General features: G+C 38.9%; 1 protein-coding gene across 1 annotated transcript in view; it reads right to left on the reverse strand.

The window, feature by feature from the left end:
- Positions 1-217: 217 nt before the first annotated feature.
- LOC129089362 (collectin-12-like) overlaps positions 218-13,608 on the reverse strand; it is a 43,556-nt gene continuing 30,165 nt past the window's right edge. Inside the window, exons 11-24 of the mRNA XM_054596774.1 lie at positions 12,729-12,822; positions 9,940-10,024; positions 9,592-9,667; positions 9,284-9,379; positions 9,011-9,157; positions 8,574-8,664; positions 8,125-8,320; positions 7,786-7,880; positions 6,481-6,569; positions 6,181-6,268; positions 5,970-6,024; positions 5,710-5,863; positions 4,496-4,617; positions 218-3,436 (exon numbers count right to left, since the gene is read on the reverse strand). Of these exons, the coding sequence (XP_054452749.1) occupies positions 3,220-3,436; positions 4,496-4,617; positions 5,710-5,863; positions 5,970-6,024; positions 6,181-6,268; positions 6,481-6,569; positions 7,786-7,880; positions 8,125-8,320; positions 8,574-8,664; positions 9,011-9,157; positions 9,284-9,379; positions 9,592-9,667; positions 9,940-10,024; positions 12,729-12,822 (1,605 nt within the window). The 3' untranslated portion in view covers positions 218-3,219. The remainder of the gene's footprint in view (positions 3,437-4,495; positions 4,618-5,709; positions 5,864-5,969; positions 6,025-6,180; positions 6,269-6,480; positions 6,570-7,785; positions 7,881-8,124; positions 8,321-8,573; positions 8,665-9,010; positions 9,158-9,283; positions 9,380-9,591; positions 9,668-9,939; positions 10,025-12,728; positions 12,823-13,608) is intronic.

Consider the following 13,608-nt stretch of genomic DNA (forward strand, 5'->3'; position numbering starts at 1 on the left):
TGTGCGTGAAAAAAAAAAGAAATTACTACTACTACTTCAAACCAGTGAGAAAAGGAGAAAAAAAACTAATTCTAAAATGTTTTCAATTTTCTCAGTGAAACTCTCTGCAAAGTTAAATCTAACAAAACAAAACCACTTAACATATATCATGTATTATTTAGAGTACTCTACAAACAAGAAAACAAGTTCATTCATATTATTCTGTACATTTGGCCTGGTTTTATTGTGAATACCAATTAATAAGTATGGTTAAAATAATACATACAAACAGCAGGATACAAGTTTAGACAGAACCTTTTACAATAATGATGGTTAAAACTTAAAAACAGGCAGCATCTCAATCCTGTGCAATAAAGTTACATCGGGGCTGCAGTCCAGCGCTGTGGTGCAACGAGATCTTACATTTGGACAATGTGTGACGATAAAGTGGCTCCTGGACGCCGCAGTCACAGAACGGCTGCTACTTCTTTATACATTTGATATTTCAGCCCTCTTTGATCAAACAGATTAACACTATTTCACTCTTGCATTTAGTTGAAGGCAGCAAAGATTTCTTGTCTTTTAAATCAACGATATTAATGCTTAAATCAAGTTATGGGGGGGTAAATGGCCTCTTGTTTGCAAAGTCCCACGTACCAAAGCTGTAAAATGAGGTGTTTAAAATGTTACGGTGGCACAGGAGGAGCACAACGGATATTATCTCAAGAGAAATTTGAAAAGACACAAATATCAGATCAATACACCAATTTGTTTTGCAACTGGAAAATCAAATTCATCTTATTCAACACTGCTTTATAATTCCTTCATGTAGCATCATTCAATAATAAACAACAACGGATAAATAATATTCCTGTTTCATCATCGTTTTGCAATCCAGTCAGTATTCATAGACATCAATTCCAAAGATGTTGAACATGTAGAATCCATAGAAGAGTATGGAAAGTTATGGTAGGAGCGCTAGATTTGTACAATATTTGATATTAAAGTGACTCTGTAACTGATAGCTTAGGGAGACCTTGACAAAGGAGCTGTTTATAAATCCTGACTGTGCTTTCCAGAATCATAAAACCTCATTTCAGCCCTGCTTCAGGTAGAATTTGTTTTAGTGTTAAGACAGCTTTGAGAAAGAACAGGATTGAAATGCTTCGGGAGGTTAGAGCAGTTCTTCACATTACCATTTGACCCTACAGTACAACAAGCATGTATAAAACACTGAGAGGAATGCCCATGTCCTCATGTGAGCAATTTAAATATACAACTAAGTTACGCAGAATATCACATATTCCGCTTTTTCTCTGAATACATACATCCTGCACTGCTTCTCCATTTAAAATATCATAACAATAATCATAACATAAATAAAAAAATGCACTACAAAAAAAGAAATGTTTCAACACTGACTAAAAGAGATGCTTGTAAAAGACACTGAGGCGGTCGCCTTAGTAGCCGAGTCTGTCGTCTGTTAGAACAGCTCCTGAACGGAGACGGAGCGAACACTACATCCACCAACAAGGATCTAGAGCTGCTCGTTTTGAGAAAGGAAAACTCTGCAGCATGACGTTCAGAGTCAACCATGTGAGGGAAAAATTAAATAAAAATAACTTGGGTTTCTGCCGTGTTTTTTTCCGTTTTGTTCTCTTTGGCTTTAACACCTTTAGTTCAGCAGGAACATCATGACTGCAGAGTTCACCTTCGAGGCTGAGAGACACACCCGGAGCTGTGCTAACATCCAGCCCATCCATGAGGTCATCATGTGGCTTCACTACCAGTTCAGTACAGTATATTTACAACGAGTCATGTGCATGCTTAAATTCCTCTGGTTTCTTTTCCCCTCTAAACAAAATAAAACAAAGTGTCTTCAGTTTTCAGTACTTCTAAAAGTTGCCGACATATACAGAATGTAGTAATCTTAAGTTTTTTAGCATCGCTAAAAGTCCTTCTTCTGGTTAAAATGAAAAAAAAAAAATATGTTGACGCCCCTTTTCTGTGACACGATTAGCAATGCGGTTGCTTTAAGTGAGTGAGAAGGCTGTGGCGTATAAGTGTGTGAGTGGAGGTTAATTATCAGACCCTGATGAGGATGTTCGAGTCAAATGGTGCAACTGTGTGTGTGTGTGTGTGTGTGTGTGTGTGTGTGTGTGTGTGTGTGTGTGTGTGTGTGTGTGTGTCCGCTACTGTACACCTGACTGTAGTGTGTTTGTGTGTAGCTCCAGTGTGCATGTAAAGGGGAGTGAGAAGGAATGCTCGTGTGTGTCACACTTGATCAAAGCAATTTTGTTTGTTGTTTTGTTTTACAAGTCCGTCATTTTTTTTGTAATTTCCTAGGAAGTTTTACAAAATGTGAAACTAATTGTAGGTAAACAACTGCACATTAACAGTTCAAGTCTCTTCAAAAAACATATTTCAAATGAATTGATAGTATAACCTCAAAAGTCTTAAGTCAGCACCCAGTAGGTCAGCTGAGCATTCAAAAATATATACAGTATGAGAAATAAAGTTTCAAATGATAAATGACTAAATATAAATATTTACTTGGGTTTAAATAGAGTCATTCCTTTAGAGAAATTCCTAATGGACTTCTTATAAATTCCCTTCAAACCTAACTGAAATAATTTTGTCTCATTTGCCCTATAATTGGTACCAAATTATAAAGCTAGGACTCATAAAATAAAACATAACCACAATTTCTTAGTCCTATCATAACTTAGGAAGCAATTAATGTCAGGTCCCGTTCATAAAACTGGACGATGAATATACTGCTTTCAGATCTAGATTTAGAAGGGATCAGGCTTGAATGACGACCAAAACTTAATTAAGTGTAGATAAAAGTGAAACGAAAGCTCCTCCGTGGCTTCACATCTGAGTCTTGTAAAGGAATTTGAAGGAAGAGTGAAAATGCAGAAACACAATTAATTAAAACAAAACGGCGTGTCTCTGTTTTCAGACCATGTGCGTCTTGGTGTGAGCTCCTTCAAAACAAAGCTTATGATCACTTCTAAACCTGGAGTGATAAGTGTAACTGTATATATTTATCTGCCGGATAAAAACAACACAAAGCGTGCCCTATGTCAAGTTTAGTCTACTCTATTTGAATGTTTTCATCCATCTGGTGTTCCACACAAATCCTAACACATAATAGAAGAGATGATCTACCACCACTATTTGTTCAGGGTCTGGTGCGTGTGTGTGCGTGAGGATAACGGTGAGCTCAGAGGGGCCCTATAGCAAGGCTTTCTCTGAGTAGGGGGCCTGCGAGGGGTCTGATGAAGGTGCTATGCTCGGCCCAGAGGGGTTGCTGTAGTTTGGCGACTGCGTCATGCCGGGGGCGGGGCCAGGGCCGCTGGCCGGGTTCTGGTAGGACTGCAGGTCTGCTGGGGCCATGCTGCCTGGAGCTGCGGTGTAGACTGGCGGCTGGCCCATGTACATATGAACGTCACTACGAAAAGAGTGAAGCAGCATTAATAACAACACAATAGCAATGTTGAATCATTAAATAGCGGGTTAAAGGTGAAATTCATAAACTCATAAAGTCTCTATAAAAGCCAGTATTCAAATACCGTCTTAAATAAAAGCCCGATTCTCTCGGTAAGTTCTTTGTATTCCACACCGGCACTTTTTGTTTTTGTATAAACAAGCTGGTAGTATATTTTGATGCTTTTTTTATGCACTCACATTTTATAATTCACATTAAAGACTACAAATTAGAATATCCCCTTCACGGTTGTATGCTTCTGCCAACCAGTCAGGCTGCAGCTTACATCCAAGAATGTCCAAAATGTTATCACTTCATTCCTTTAACTTGTTAGACGTTTGTGTGAAATTATCATATTTATAATGTCAATTCTTGAGTTATGGCCAAAAATGTCTTTTGTGAGATCACAGTGACATCGGGACGAACGTTAAGTCGCGGTGACCTTGACCTTTGATGCAAATTCAGAATATTGTCATATCCGAATAATGGTGAAATATTAGTGTGCATGTAAACCCAGTCATAGTTTGTACTGTAACAACACTCATAATTAGTGAACGGACAGGGTAAACTGTGTTTCTGTTAGAGAAGAAAAAGGCAGAGCAGCACAGTGTTTAGTATCAACAACAGGTAAACATGGAAGAAGCTTTTAGATGCATTAACAGCAGGAAGCAGGAGCAGATCAGAAAACATGGAGGCTTGATACTCAAACTTCTATGACAGGTGCAATTAGGAAAGAAAGGCTGTCTCCTAAATAAGCCTGGTTCTATTTGCAGAAATGGCTCCATTCACTTTTTGATAATTCACAGTAAAAATAAATAATACACTCTAGATGAGAGGTGTTATGCTTCTGTTAGGCTCATAAGGTAGCCTTTCTTTTATTCCTTGTTAAATGGCACGTGAAAGAGAGTGAACGCTTACTCAGGAGAAATGGGGATGACGTGCAACAAAGTGTGTTAATGCCACAAACTGGTAATATGCAAAGTGAACCAGAATAAGAAGCTACTGGGGTTTTGTGAAACTCACCCGGGAGCTGGCTGACCAGGTATGGGGGCTCCAGCTGGAAGCTGCTCCATGGGAACAGTGTAACCCTGCACCGCGGAGCCGCTCATGGCATACTGACCTGATGCAGGCTGACCAGGGTAGACCTGAGGTCAAGATCATGAACAGTGAGTGTTACTGACAGGGTAAAGTCTAAGATGAAAGCAATTAGGGTTGGGAATCGAGAGCCAGTTCCAGTTAAGTACTGGTTTCCAAATTGTCCAATCAATCAGAATCGTATGCTTCCGAGGTTAATGATTTATTTTATTGATGCCGACAAGTTTTCCTGACAGTTGCACCGTGCAAGAGAGTACGAGTCATGGCGTAAAACTCTGCGTCTACCAAGAAACGTTCCAAAGAGTGGAATCATTTCACGAAAAAGGAATGCAACATCGCTACTTGAAATGTCTGTATTATTGTACTTTATTTAAATATGTTTAAATGTTATAAGACACAGATTTTCCCAATAACATGTCCCTAATGTCACATAGAGACAAAGATATTCTACAGTGTTCAGAGGTTATAAAACTGCTGTGTTGACAAATCCATAAAAAATCTGACCTATAAGAGGCAGAATCTAAAATCTTTCCCATCCAATACTGCATTTCAGACTAGTATCGTGATAAAATAGCAGGTAGGTAACCAAGGTTTTCTAAATACTACTAAATAGTACGCATCTTATCAAAAAGCACATCATTTGTTCTTCTTTTTATCGTGTAGCAGGGCTATACAGTTCTCAAAAGGAGACAAATACATGAGTCTCTCTATAATTAGTCTACTATGTTTGGATACAAAATTAGACAGTATGTAAACTTATACGTTACGTTATAATTAAACTGTTCCTGTAGTGCACCTTAAACAGAATTAAACATATTTTTTCTTCTCATCTGGAGTCCAACTGGATTCCTTCCATATAGTTCTGGTATGATTTATGGGGTTTGGAGATACTGACTCAAGTACAAATTCAAAAACCTCTTTATGAAAAGTTTTTACCCTTTTGTGCAAAGAAAAGTGGCGCAATCAGTACAACAAAAACATGTGTAACTGCCCCTTTAAGACTTTAAGGAAATTGTGCACATTCAGAATATTGCCATCACTCAAAACCCTTCACTCCTTTGGTATTCCCATTTGTATAGCAGACAGTTTTGACTTTTTATGCTTGTAAAAAAAAAAAAATTCCGATGTGTAAGGTACTGTACCTGTTGTGCTGCGTTGGCAGGCTGCTGCATGTAGTACTGTTGGCTCTGTAGCTTGGCATACATGGCGTAAACGGGATCTTCATTCATTAGCTTGGCATACAAAGACAGAGCTTCCATCACCTTCACGTTCAGCTCCGACAGCTCCGAGTGCTTCCTGATGATACAAACAGAAAATGACATTTAGATTTTCTTGAGTAAATATTTGCAGATCGCTTGAATTACGTAGGTCTGAATACTTAAAACATGTCAACACAATGTACCTGTCTATATCCTCCAACTTCTGGTCAATGAGGGGCCCCATTTGATTGCAGGCACCTGATTCAAATACAACAAATAGTTATCAATTTTGTCTGTAGTCAACAATAATCCACCTTTTCGAAACAAAATATCAGATTAATTTCTGCATACTGACATCAACTTTGATCTCACTCACAGTCTCTTTATACAGCATCAACCTGGAATTCAGTTTACCTTCCAACTGTAGCAACTCGACGCTGTCTGACTGGTTGTCTGTGGGATCTGCACTCTGGATCATCTGCAGTAGCTGGTCCATTTTGTCCTGAAAGGATTTTTAATAATCATGTGATGACTCTTTCCAGATACAAGTAATAAGTAAATCTTTAAATCCACTTTGAAAACAAACAGATTCACCAATGTATTTTTCTAAAGTTTCCTATTTTGGAACAAAACTCTTAATTTAATGATGGAACAGTGAGATCTCATTAAGGAAGAAAAAGCTTAGTAAGCAAGTGTTGACACGATGGAACTTACTTCGTCTATATATACGGGCTCTTGTTCGGGCTCTATGGTCTCCACCTGGATCTCCTCACTGAACTGTACTGTCTTCTTCTCTGTCTTCACTGTAGATTTTCCAAGTGTCATCAAATGCGGCAGCAGCAAAACAACGTAACAGTAACAATCAGTTACACAGATTTAAGAGGTCAGGATGAGCTGACTGGACACTCAGTTACAGTGGGATACTAGTGAAAAAGATTGGTCCGGATATCAGATGAAAATAAAAGTTACAATCTGATACAAGCCATTGACAAAAAGTTTTGATGTTCATATTTGTATGTTGCAACACACAACCCAATAATGCTCATGAAATGTCCTCATCATGCTTGATTATTGGAGGCATATTACACGAACGGAGGAAAGAAAGCAAAGACAGCAGGACGCACACGTGCAGTATGAGTGTTTTTAGGGATGACACACTTGCAGAAGCATCATGCCAAAGAACATGATGCACAAACGACAAGCGATAAAATGAAAAATGTGGCAAAGCAACAAACATTTTTAATGTAATTAAGAAGCGTGACAAACTCCCACCAGACACCTAAAAAGCAAAGCTGATAAACCATCATTTACGCTAGATGACCTACCCCTTTTTGTGGGATTTTGACAATTCGTGTTAATACAAAAAAACAATACAACAGACCTACATTTAAACTGTTCACTGTGTATGTGAATTCCTTTCAAAACCTTTAAAAACAACCATGACTTTTCCTGTGGAATAACTACATCTAACAGGTAGCTACATTAACAATAGTGTAGATTATTATTAAACTATTTATCCTCTGAAGTTAAGTTTTGCATTTCAGAAGTTAACATCAGTTGATGAATAGTTCTGGGGCCACAAACACGATGGAATCCATTCAAACAGCAGTGAAGATGTTAAATGCACGATGATTAAAGAGAGCATGAGGCACACTATGAGACACAGATGTAGAATATGAGTGGGTTACAAAAGGAACAAAGAGTCTGTATAAATACAGCAGACACTTAGAAGGACACTTGTTAAAAGCAGTATATGAAATGGAGTGAGTTGTCTTAAGCTCTGTCTAAGAGGAGGGAATGTGTCCTTCCAAGAAGTACAGGCATTGTTGCGGTTTACTGCCTATGATAACCCACTGATCACTTTCTGTTGATGACCAACATCTTGATTGTACTGTGTTCTTTGCATTGTTTGACCAGCTGTGTGCAAGTGATAAAGTATTTCCCACTCTAGGATCAATAAAGCAATATTGCTAATGGACTAAATGGTCTATCAGAGAGCTAAAGATGAAATGCACTCACTCATCTCAGGCTCAGCAGTCAGGTCAGCTGTGACAAAGTTGGAGGGGAACAACCCTATTCCCTGGTATGTTTCCCCTTTCCACCAGTTGGGGTCACTGGGAGAAAAAAAAAGAAGAAAAGAAAACCCACAGAAATGATCAAACAACAGTTAAATTGTTGTCTTCTCAGTGCTGCATTAAGATCGCATTGGCTTAGTTCCTAGTTTCAAGATTCCTTTAAACATCAGGTTATTTTCACAGAGCTCAGAATACCACCTCGACCTCAATCCGCTCAGTCATGTGACAAAATCATTGCATGCTGTTTTTCCCCCACCTACGATTTGTGTGTGTAAAAATTCACCTATCATCCAGGATAGTGATGATTTCTCCCGACTTGAAGGTGAGCTCGTTGTCCTCGGCGGCCTCAAAGTCGTAGATGGCGCGGACTTTCCTGCCGTCGGACTTGTGCGAGGAGAGCAGGCCGGAGGTGTTCGGGTAAAGGCCCGACAGGGAGGTCTGCGGCTGCTGACGTTGCTCCTTCAGGGACAGCTCAATAGCTGCACACAAAGGAGACCGATATGTGAAATCATGTGTTTGACCTAAATTGATTAAGGAAAATGTGATTTATGCAACGGAAATGAATAATTAAAAGTGTTAGAGTGCATATTTTTAAGGATAACAGCTCTTCAAATACATTTCTCCATTGAAGTCTGAGTATTGAAAAAAAAAAAAATCAGTGTACAGAACAAGGCTGAAAACCCTAATTAAGCATTTTAGTCTAAATGTGTGATCGTCTGCTAGTCGCCTTACCTTTGGCCAAATCTTCTTCTTCTTTTTTGTTTGTTGAGGTCGAGGGATCCTTTGCCACTAAAGCAGGGCTTGCTTTTGCTTGCTCTGCAGCCTGTGAAAAAAAAAAACATAATCACATGCTCATGTAAATCAACAACTTGAAGAATAAGAGGATGACAGTGGGTCTCAATGTTTAAGCAAAACATCCAAACATTCTTCAATTATATAAAACACTTTTTGTTAGCTCATTTTCTGGCATTAAGCCTGTGTTAGGCTTTGAATAATAGGAAGCAAGAGAGTTTTACGACATGCAACAAAAATCCTCCAGGAGAATTGAAATGGGGGTGTTGCAGTTGTATGTCATGGATCTGACTCACCACTAATCCACCATAAACAAAGTAATTTAAAAAATGTACCTTTCACATAGAGTTTGCTTAAATTCCACTCAACACACCTACCTGGGACCCCACAGCTGGGAAAGTAACACCCTGCTCGCGTAGATTCTTGATCATTGCTGAGATCAGACTGAGTTGGGGATCGTTGCGGAAGTCCTCTGCCCACTCCACCATCAGGGCTTTCAGCTTCTCACACACTTTGGGGTGGCCCTGGGGATAATCACACAGAGGCACATCATCAGAACGAGGGGAAATGGATGCAGCATGACCTAATTTCAAGTACTCAAACATAATGAATGTGGGCCACACACTGAAATCAAAAATTACATCACAAACCTTGTTTAGGACGTTACTGACTTCACTGGCAAACTCTCTGGAACAAACCTCCAAGTGGAATATCTTCCCACAGTTTGAGACACAAGCACCTAGGAGCTGTGAGGACATTGGTGCAAACAGTTCATCAGACTCATATTTAATGCATTATTATTAGGATATAATTTATCATAGAGGAAAGCCGGTTACTCCACTAGCTCTTATCTCAGTGGAAGGTTTTTATAGATGACAAGAAAACTACACGATGGCCCTAAGAACCAAACTATTACTGTACACTTATACCAAACATGGTTTGTTAACAATCTGCTTACAGTGAGTGCCTGCATGGCCACATGAGGATCCTTATGGTTCACTCTTCTCATTATAGAGCGGAGACATTCTTTAGGCCTGCAACACAAGTGTATAAATCAAACGGTTGATGAGATTAATTTAAAATCCAGCTATTTTAAATAGAATATGTCACTATATATGTGTTCTTTATAAAAAAAATATAGGTATCAATATTTATCATCAATTTCTCCATGTGCACCTGGTGTCCCTGATCTCTATCTCCAACCCTCGGTTACGTGTGTTTTACGAAAAAACGAAAAGGAAACGTCCTGCTATGTCTGATAAACGTGTTTGTGTGTCAGGTTTTAGTAATAAGACAGTTAACTTACCCAGTGCGTGACTGCCCTATCTTATCACAAATGTCCAGAATGAGGCCCCAGTCCTCGGCTGTGTTCATCTCACTGGTTGCTTTCTCTGCAGGAAAGAAGCAAAACAACCAACATAAGCGGTTAAAGATTGCAAAAGCCCTTTTCATGATTTATTCTATTCAGAGGCAGAGATGAAGATCCTCCTATGATCAGAAATAATAAAGCTTCTTGAAACAAAAATTGTAGTTGCAGACCGTGTGTGTGCGCGTGTGTGCGTTTGTGAGAGAGAGCCTTTCTTTTTTTTTTGTTAATCATAAGAATGAGCATAGCAACAGACAAAACAACAGAAGGCCCTAACAATACAACAGCCCTGCAGTAAATACCAATCTGAAACTCTTGTTTGTTTTATTGTGTTGAGACTATCGGTGGTATTGATTTAAAGTTTATTTGAGACTGTAACTTGTGCTTTTAAGAAAATATGCCATTAAGTATCTTTCATTCAGTGGTGTTGAGCGTTTCTACTGCACTCCTCCGGCCTTTGGCATCACACTTTTTTTCAGACTTCTACTCTTGCCAAATTACCTAATTGTGTACTTGACTTGTCTTGCAAGTTCACTCATGTTTCCATAGAAATTCAATAATAAAAGTTGTGAAAGTAAGACCTCAAATAAAGGTGACCCAGTTTGTTATCCAGCCATATGTCCTATTTGTCTAGCTGCTTTTGTAAACAACATTTATGCTTAACACAGAAAAAATGCACTGGCAAACAGAAAACACGTTTACAAGTAGGGATGATGGAGATAATATTATATACCATGTGAAAATATAAAGTTGCTATGCCATTTATAACTGTTGTTGCTATACCACTGGATTTCTTTATAATTCTAATATCAGTGTGATGAAGTAAATATATTTTTAAGTTATTTAATTTGCTGAATAAGCCCCCCAAAAACAAGCATTTGTGTCACTTTATTTATCCATAAATAGGTTCTCAATTATTTTACAGAAAAATAACCATATTAAGATACGTTTTTATAGCTTGTCTCTCTATCCTGTTGTATCACAACCCAGTGCAGAAATCTGGGTGTTATCTTTGATAACTTACTGCAACTTCTTTTCTATCTGCTAAGAATCTATAAACGGTCATGATCCATGTTTTCATTACATTCTGCTCAGACTACTGCAACCAGCTGTATTCCTGTCTCACTCCAATCAAACTCTCCAAACTTCAACTAGCTCAAAATGCTGCAAAAAGACTACTCACAAGTTATTATTATTGTTATATAGACACTGCAATATTTGACTACAAATACCACAATAGGATGGTTTTATTTAGATCCTCAACCCCTGCTTACAAGTAGATGATCACCAACACAGAGATATTAACAGCATACTTATACACAAACAGAACAAAGAGCCTGAAAGTAAACGCTCAAGCTGAAATAACACCCAAGAGTCCAAACATACCCATCATAAGCTTTACCAAATGAGCATTTACTGCTAGTTCTGAGAGCCGTTGTTGAGTACAAAGACTGTCCACTGTTTTATATGGCACTGCATACATACAGTACCAGTCAAAAGTTAGGACACACCTTCTCATTCAATGGTTTTTCTTTCTTTACTTTTTTCTACATTGTAGATTAATATTGAAGACATTCAAACTATGAAGGAACACATATGGAATTATGTGGTAAACAAACAAATGCTCAACAAACCAGAATATGTTTTATATTTTACATTCTTCAAAGTAGTTGAATGAGAAGGTGTGTCCAAACTTTTGACTGGTACTGTATATTGGGTGTTTCTGTACTTCTTCCACCCCTCTTGCACACTGTGATGTTACATGTTGATGAAGAGTTTAACCACTCATCACAGAACAAAGAGAGAAGGAAACATCAGGCTCAACAGAAGATGGTATACAGTGAGAGGATGAGTTAATATGACCACAAAAACACCTCAACTTTACAAATAATATACCTGCTAGCCAACAGCTACATCTCTACTGCTCCCAGTAGACCACATGACACTAAAACCTCTGCAACACTAATACACTGTGCAATACAATAGTTATGGGCGGCTGTGGCGTAGTGGAGAGCAAGGTAGTTCTCCAATCAGAGGGTCGGTGGTTCGATACCCGGCTTCGGCAGTCGATGTGTCCTTGGGCAAGACACTTAACCCCAAGTTGCTCCTGAAGGCCATCGGTGTGGACTGATGATGAATGTTAGTTAGAGTCTGATGGTGGCACCTTGATGGTAGCCTGTCATCAGTGTGTGAATGGGTGAATGATATGTAACATACTACTGACTGTAAGTCGCTTTGGAGAAAAGCGTCTGCTAAATGACTGTGATGTAATGTAATGTAATGTTATAATAGTTTCTGTCTGTATATATAATATTTCAGTTACTGTGGATGTTATTGCTCATTTGCTTATTTATAATACTTGTTTTTTTACTATGTCTCTTCTTTGCACTGTCCTCTCTGCTGCTGTAATCCTGTAAATGTCCCCACTGGGACTAATAAAGGATTATCTTATTGTATCTTATCTCAGTTTGCAGGCTAGTTAGCCACCTGTGCTGCTTTTGGCTAACAGAGTGAATCACAACAAACCAAACCTCACACTGACACACATGGACACAGCCTGCCAGGTAACACAGCCTGCACTGTGCACAACACCACGGCCCTGCAGCATTAACACAAACACCCTGAGGGTTTATGTTGAATGCCATGCAGCTCAAGAACACAAACAAAGCTGTGTGGTGGGATGCTAACCCAGCTAGCATGCTGGAGCTAGCCTCCACAGCTCTACTCACCAACATCTTGGTCAAAAGGGTTGGTGGTGAAGAGAGGCATTGCGGGTGTGTTGTGGCCTTCCCCTGCTTGGTTTGTTTGTGTTGTTTTCCTTCCCTTTGACGTTATTTCACACAATAAACACGCATATTAACGCCAGCTCGGTTCTGTTCTACACAGTCACTGCTGAGCCGGACGGCGACGCGCGGTGCATGCTGGGTAATGGAAGGAGGCGGTCACGTGTTGCTGTTGTTGTCGTCATCAGGTGTGATTTATGACAGGCTCACACAGGTGAGAGGTCATAGGGTCTCTGCACGGAATGGACACTAGAGGGGGAAGAAAATGGACCATGAGCTATGAAGAAATAACATGTCATGGTCAGGTGATGGAGATCATGTGACCAAGACATGTTAACTACATGTTCCCTTCAAGTTTATTATTCTCCCCTCAGTTAAAGCTCAATAACATCACAACTCATTTATGTGTGTGAGTATATGCTTTCCGCCTGGTATGAGGTAGGTCATTTATTAAAGTAATGTATCAGTCAGTACTTACCAGGGAAATACTTTTAATAATTATCAGGGTAATAAATAAGTCACTGATTTAAAGAAAATATATATCTACAGTACCAGTCAAAAGTTTGGACACACCTTCTCATTCAATGGTTTTTCTTTATTATTATTATTTTTTTTTTCCTACATTGTAGATTAATATTGAAGACATCCAAACTATGAAGGAACACATATGGAATTATGTGGTAAACAAACAAATGCTCAACAAACCAGAATATGTTTTATATTTTAGATTCTTCAAAGTAGTTGAATGAGAAGGTGTGTCCAAACTTTTGACTGGTACTGTATATAGCACCTTTTAAAAACAAGGTTTACAAAGTGCTTCGACAGA

The sequence above is a fragment of the Anoplopoma fimbria genome, chromosome 3, assembly GCF_027596085.1.
Source record: "Anoplopoma fimbria isolate UVic2021 breed Golden Eagle Sablefish chromosome 3, Afim_UVic_2022, whole genome shotgun sequence".
Lineage (NCBI taxonomy): Eukaryota > Metazoa > Chordata > Actinopteri > Perciformes > Anoplopomatidae > Anoplopoma > Anoplopoma fimbria.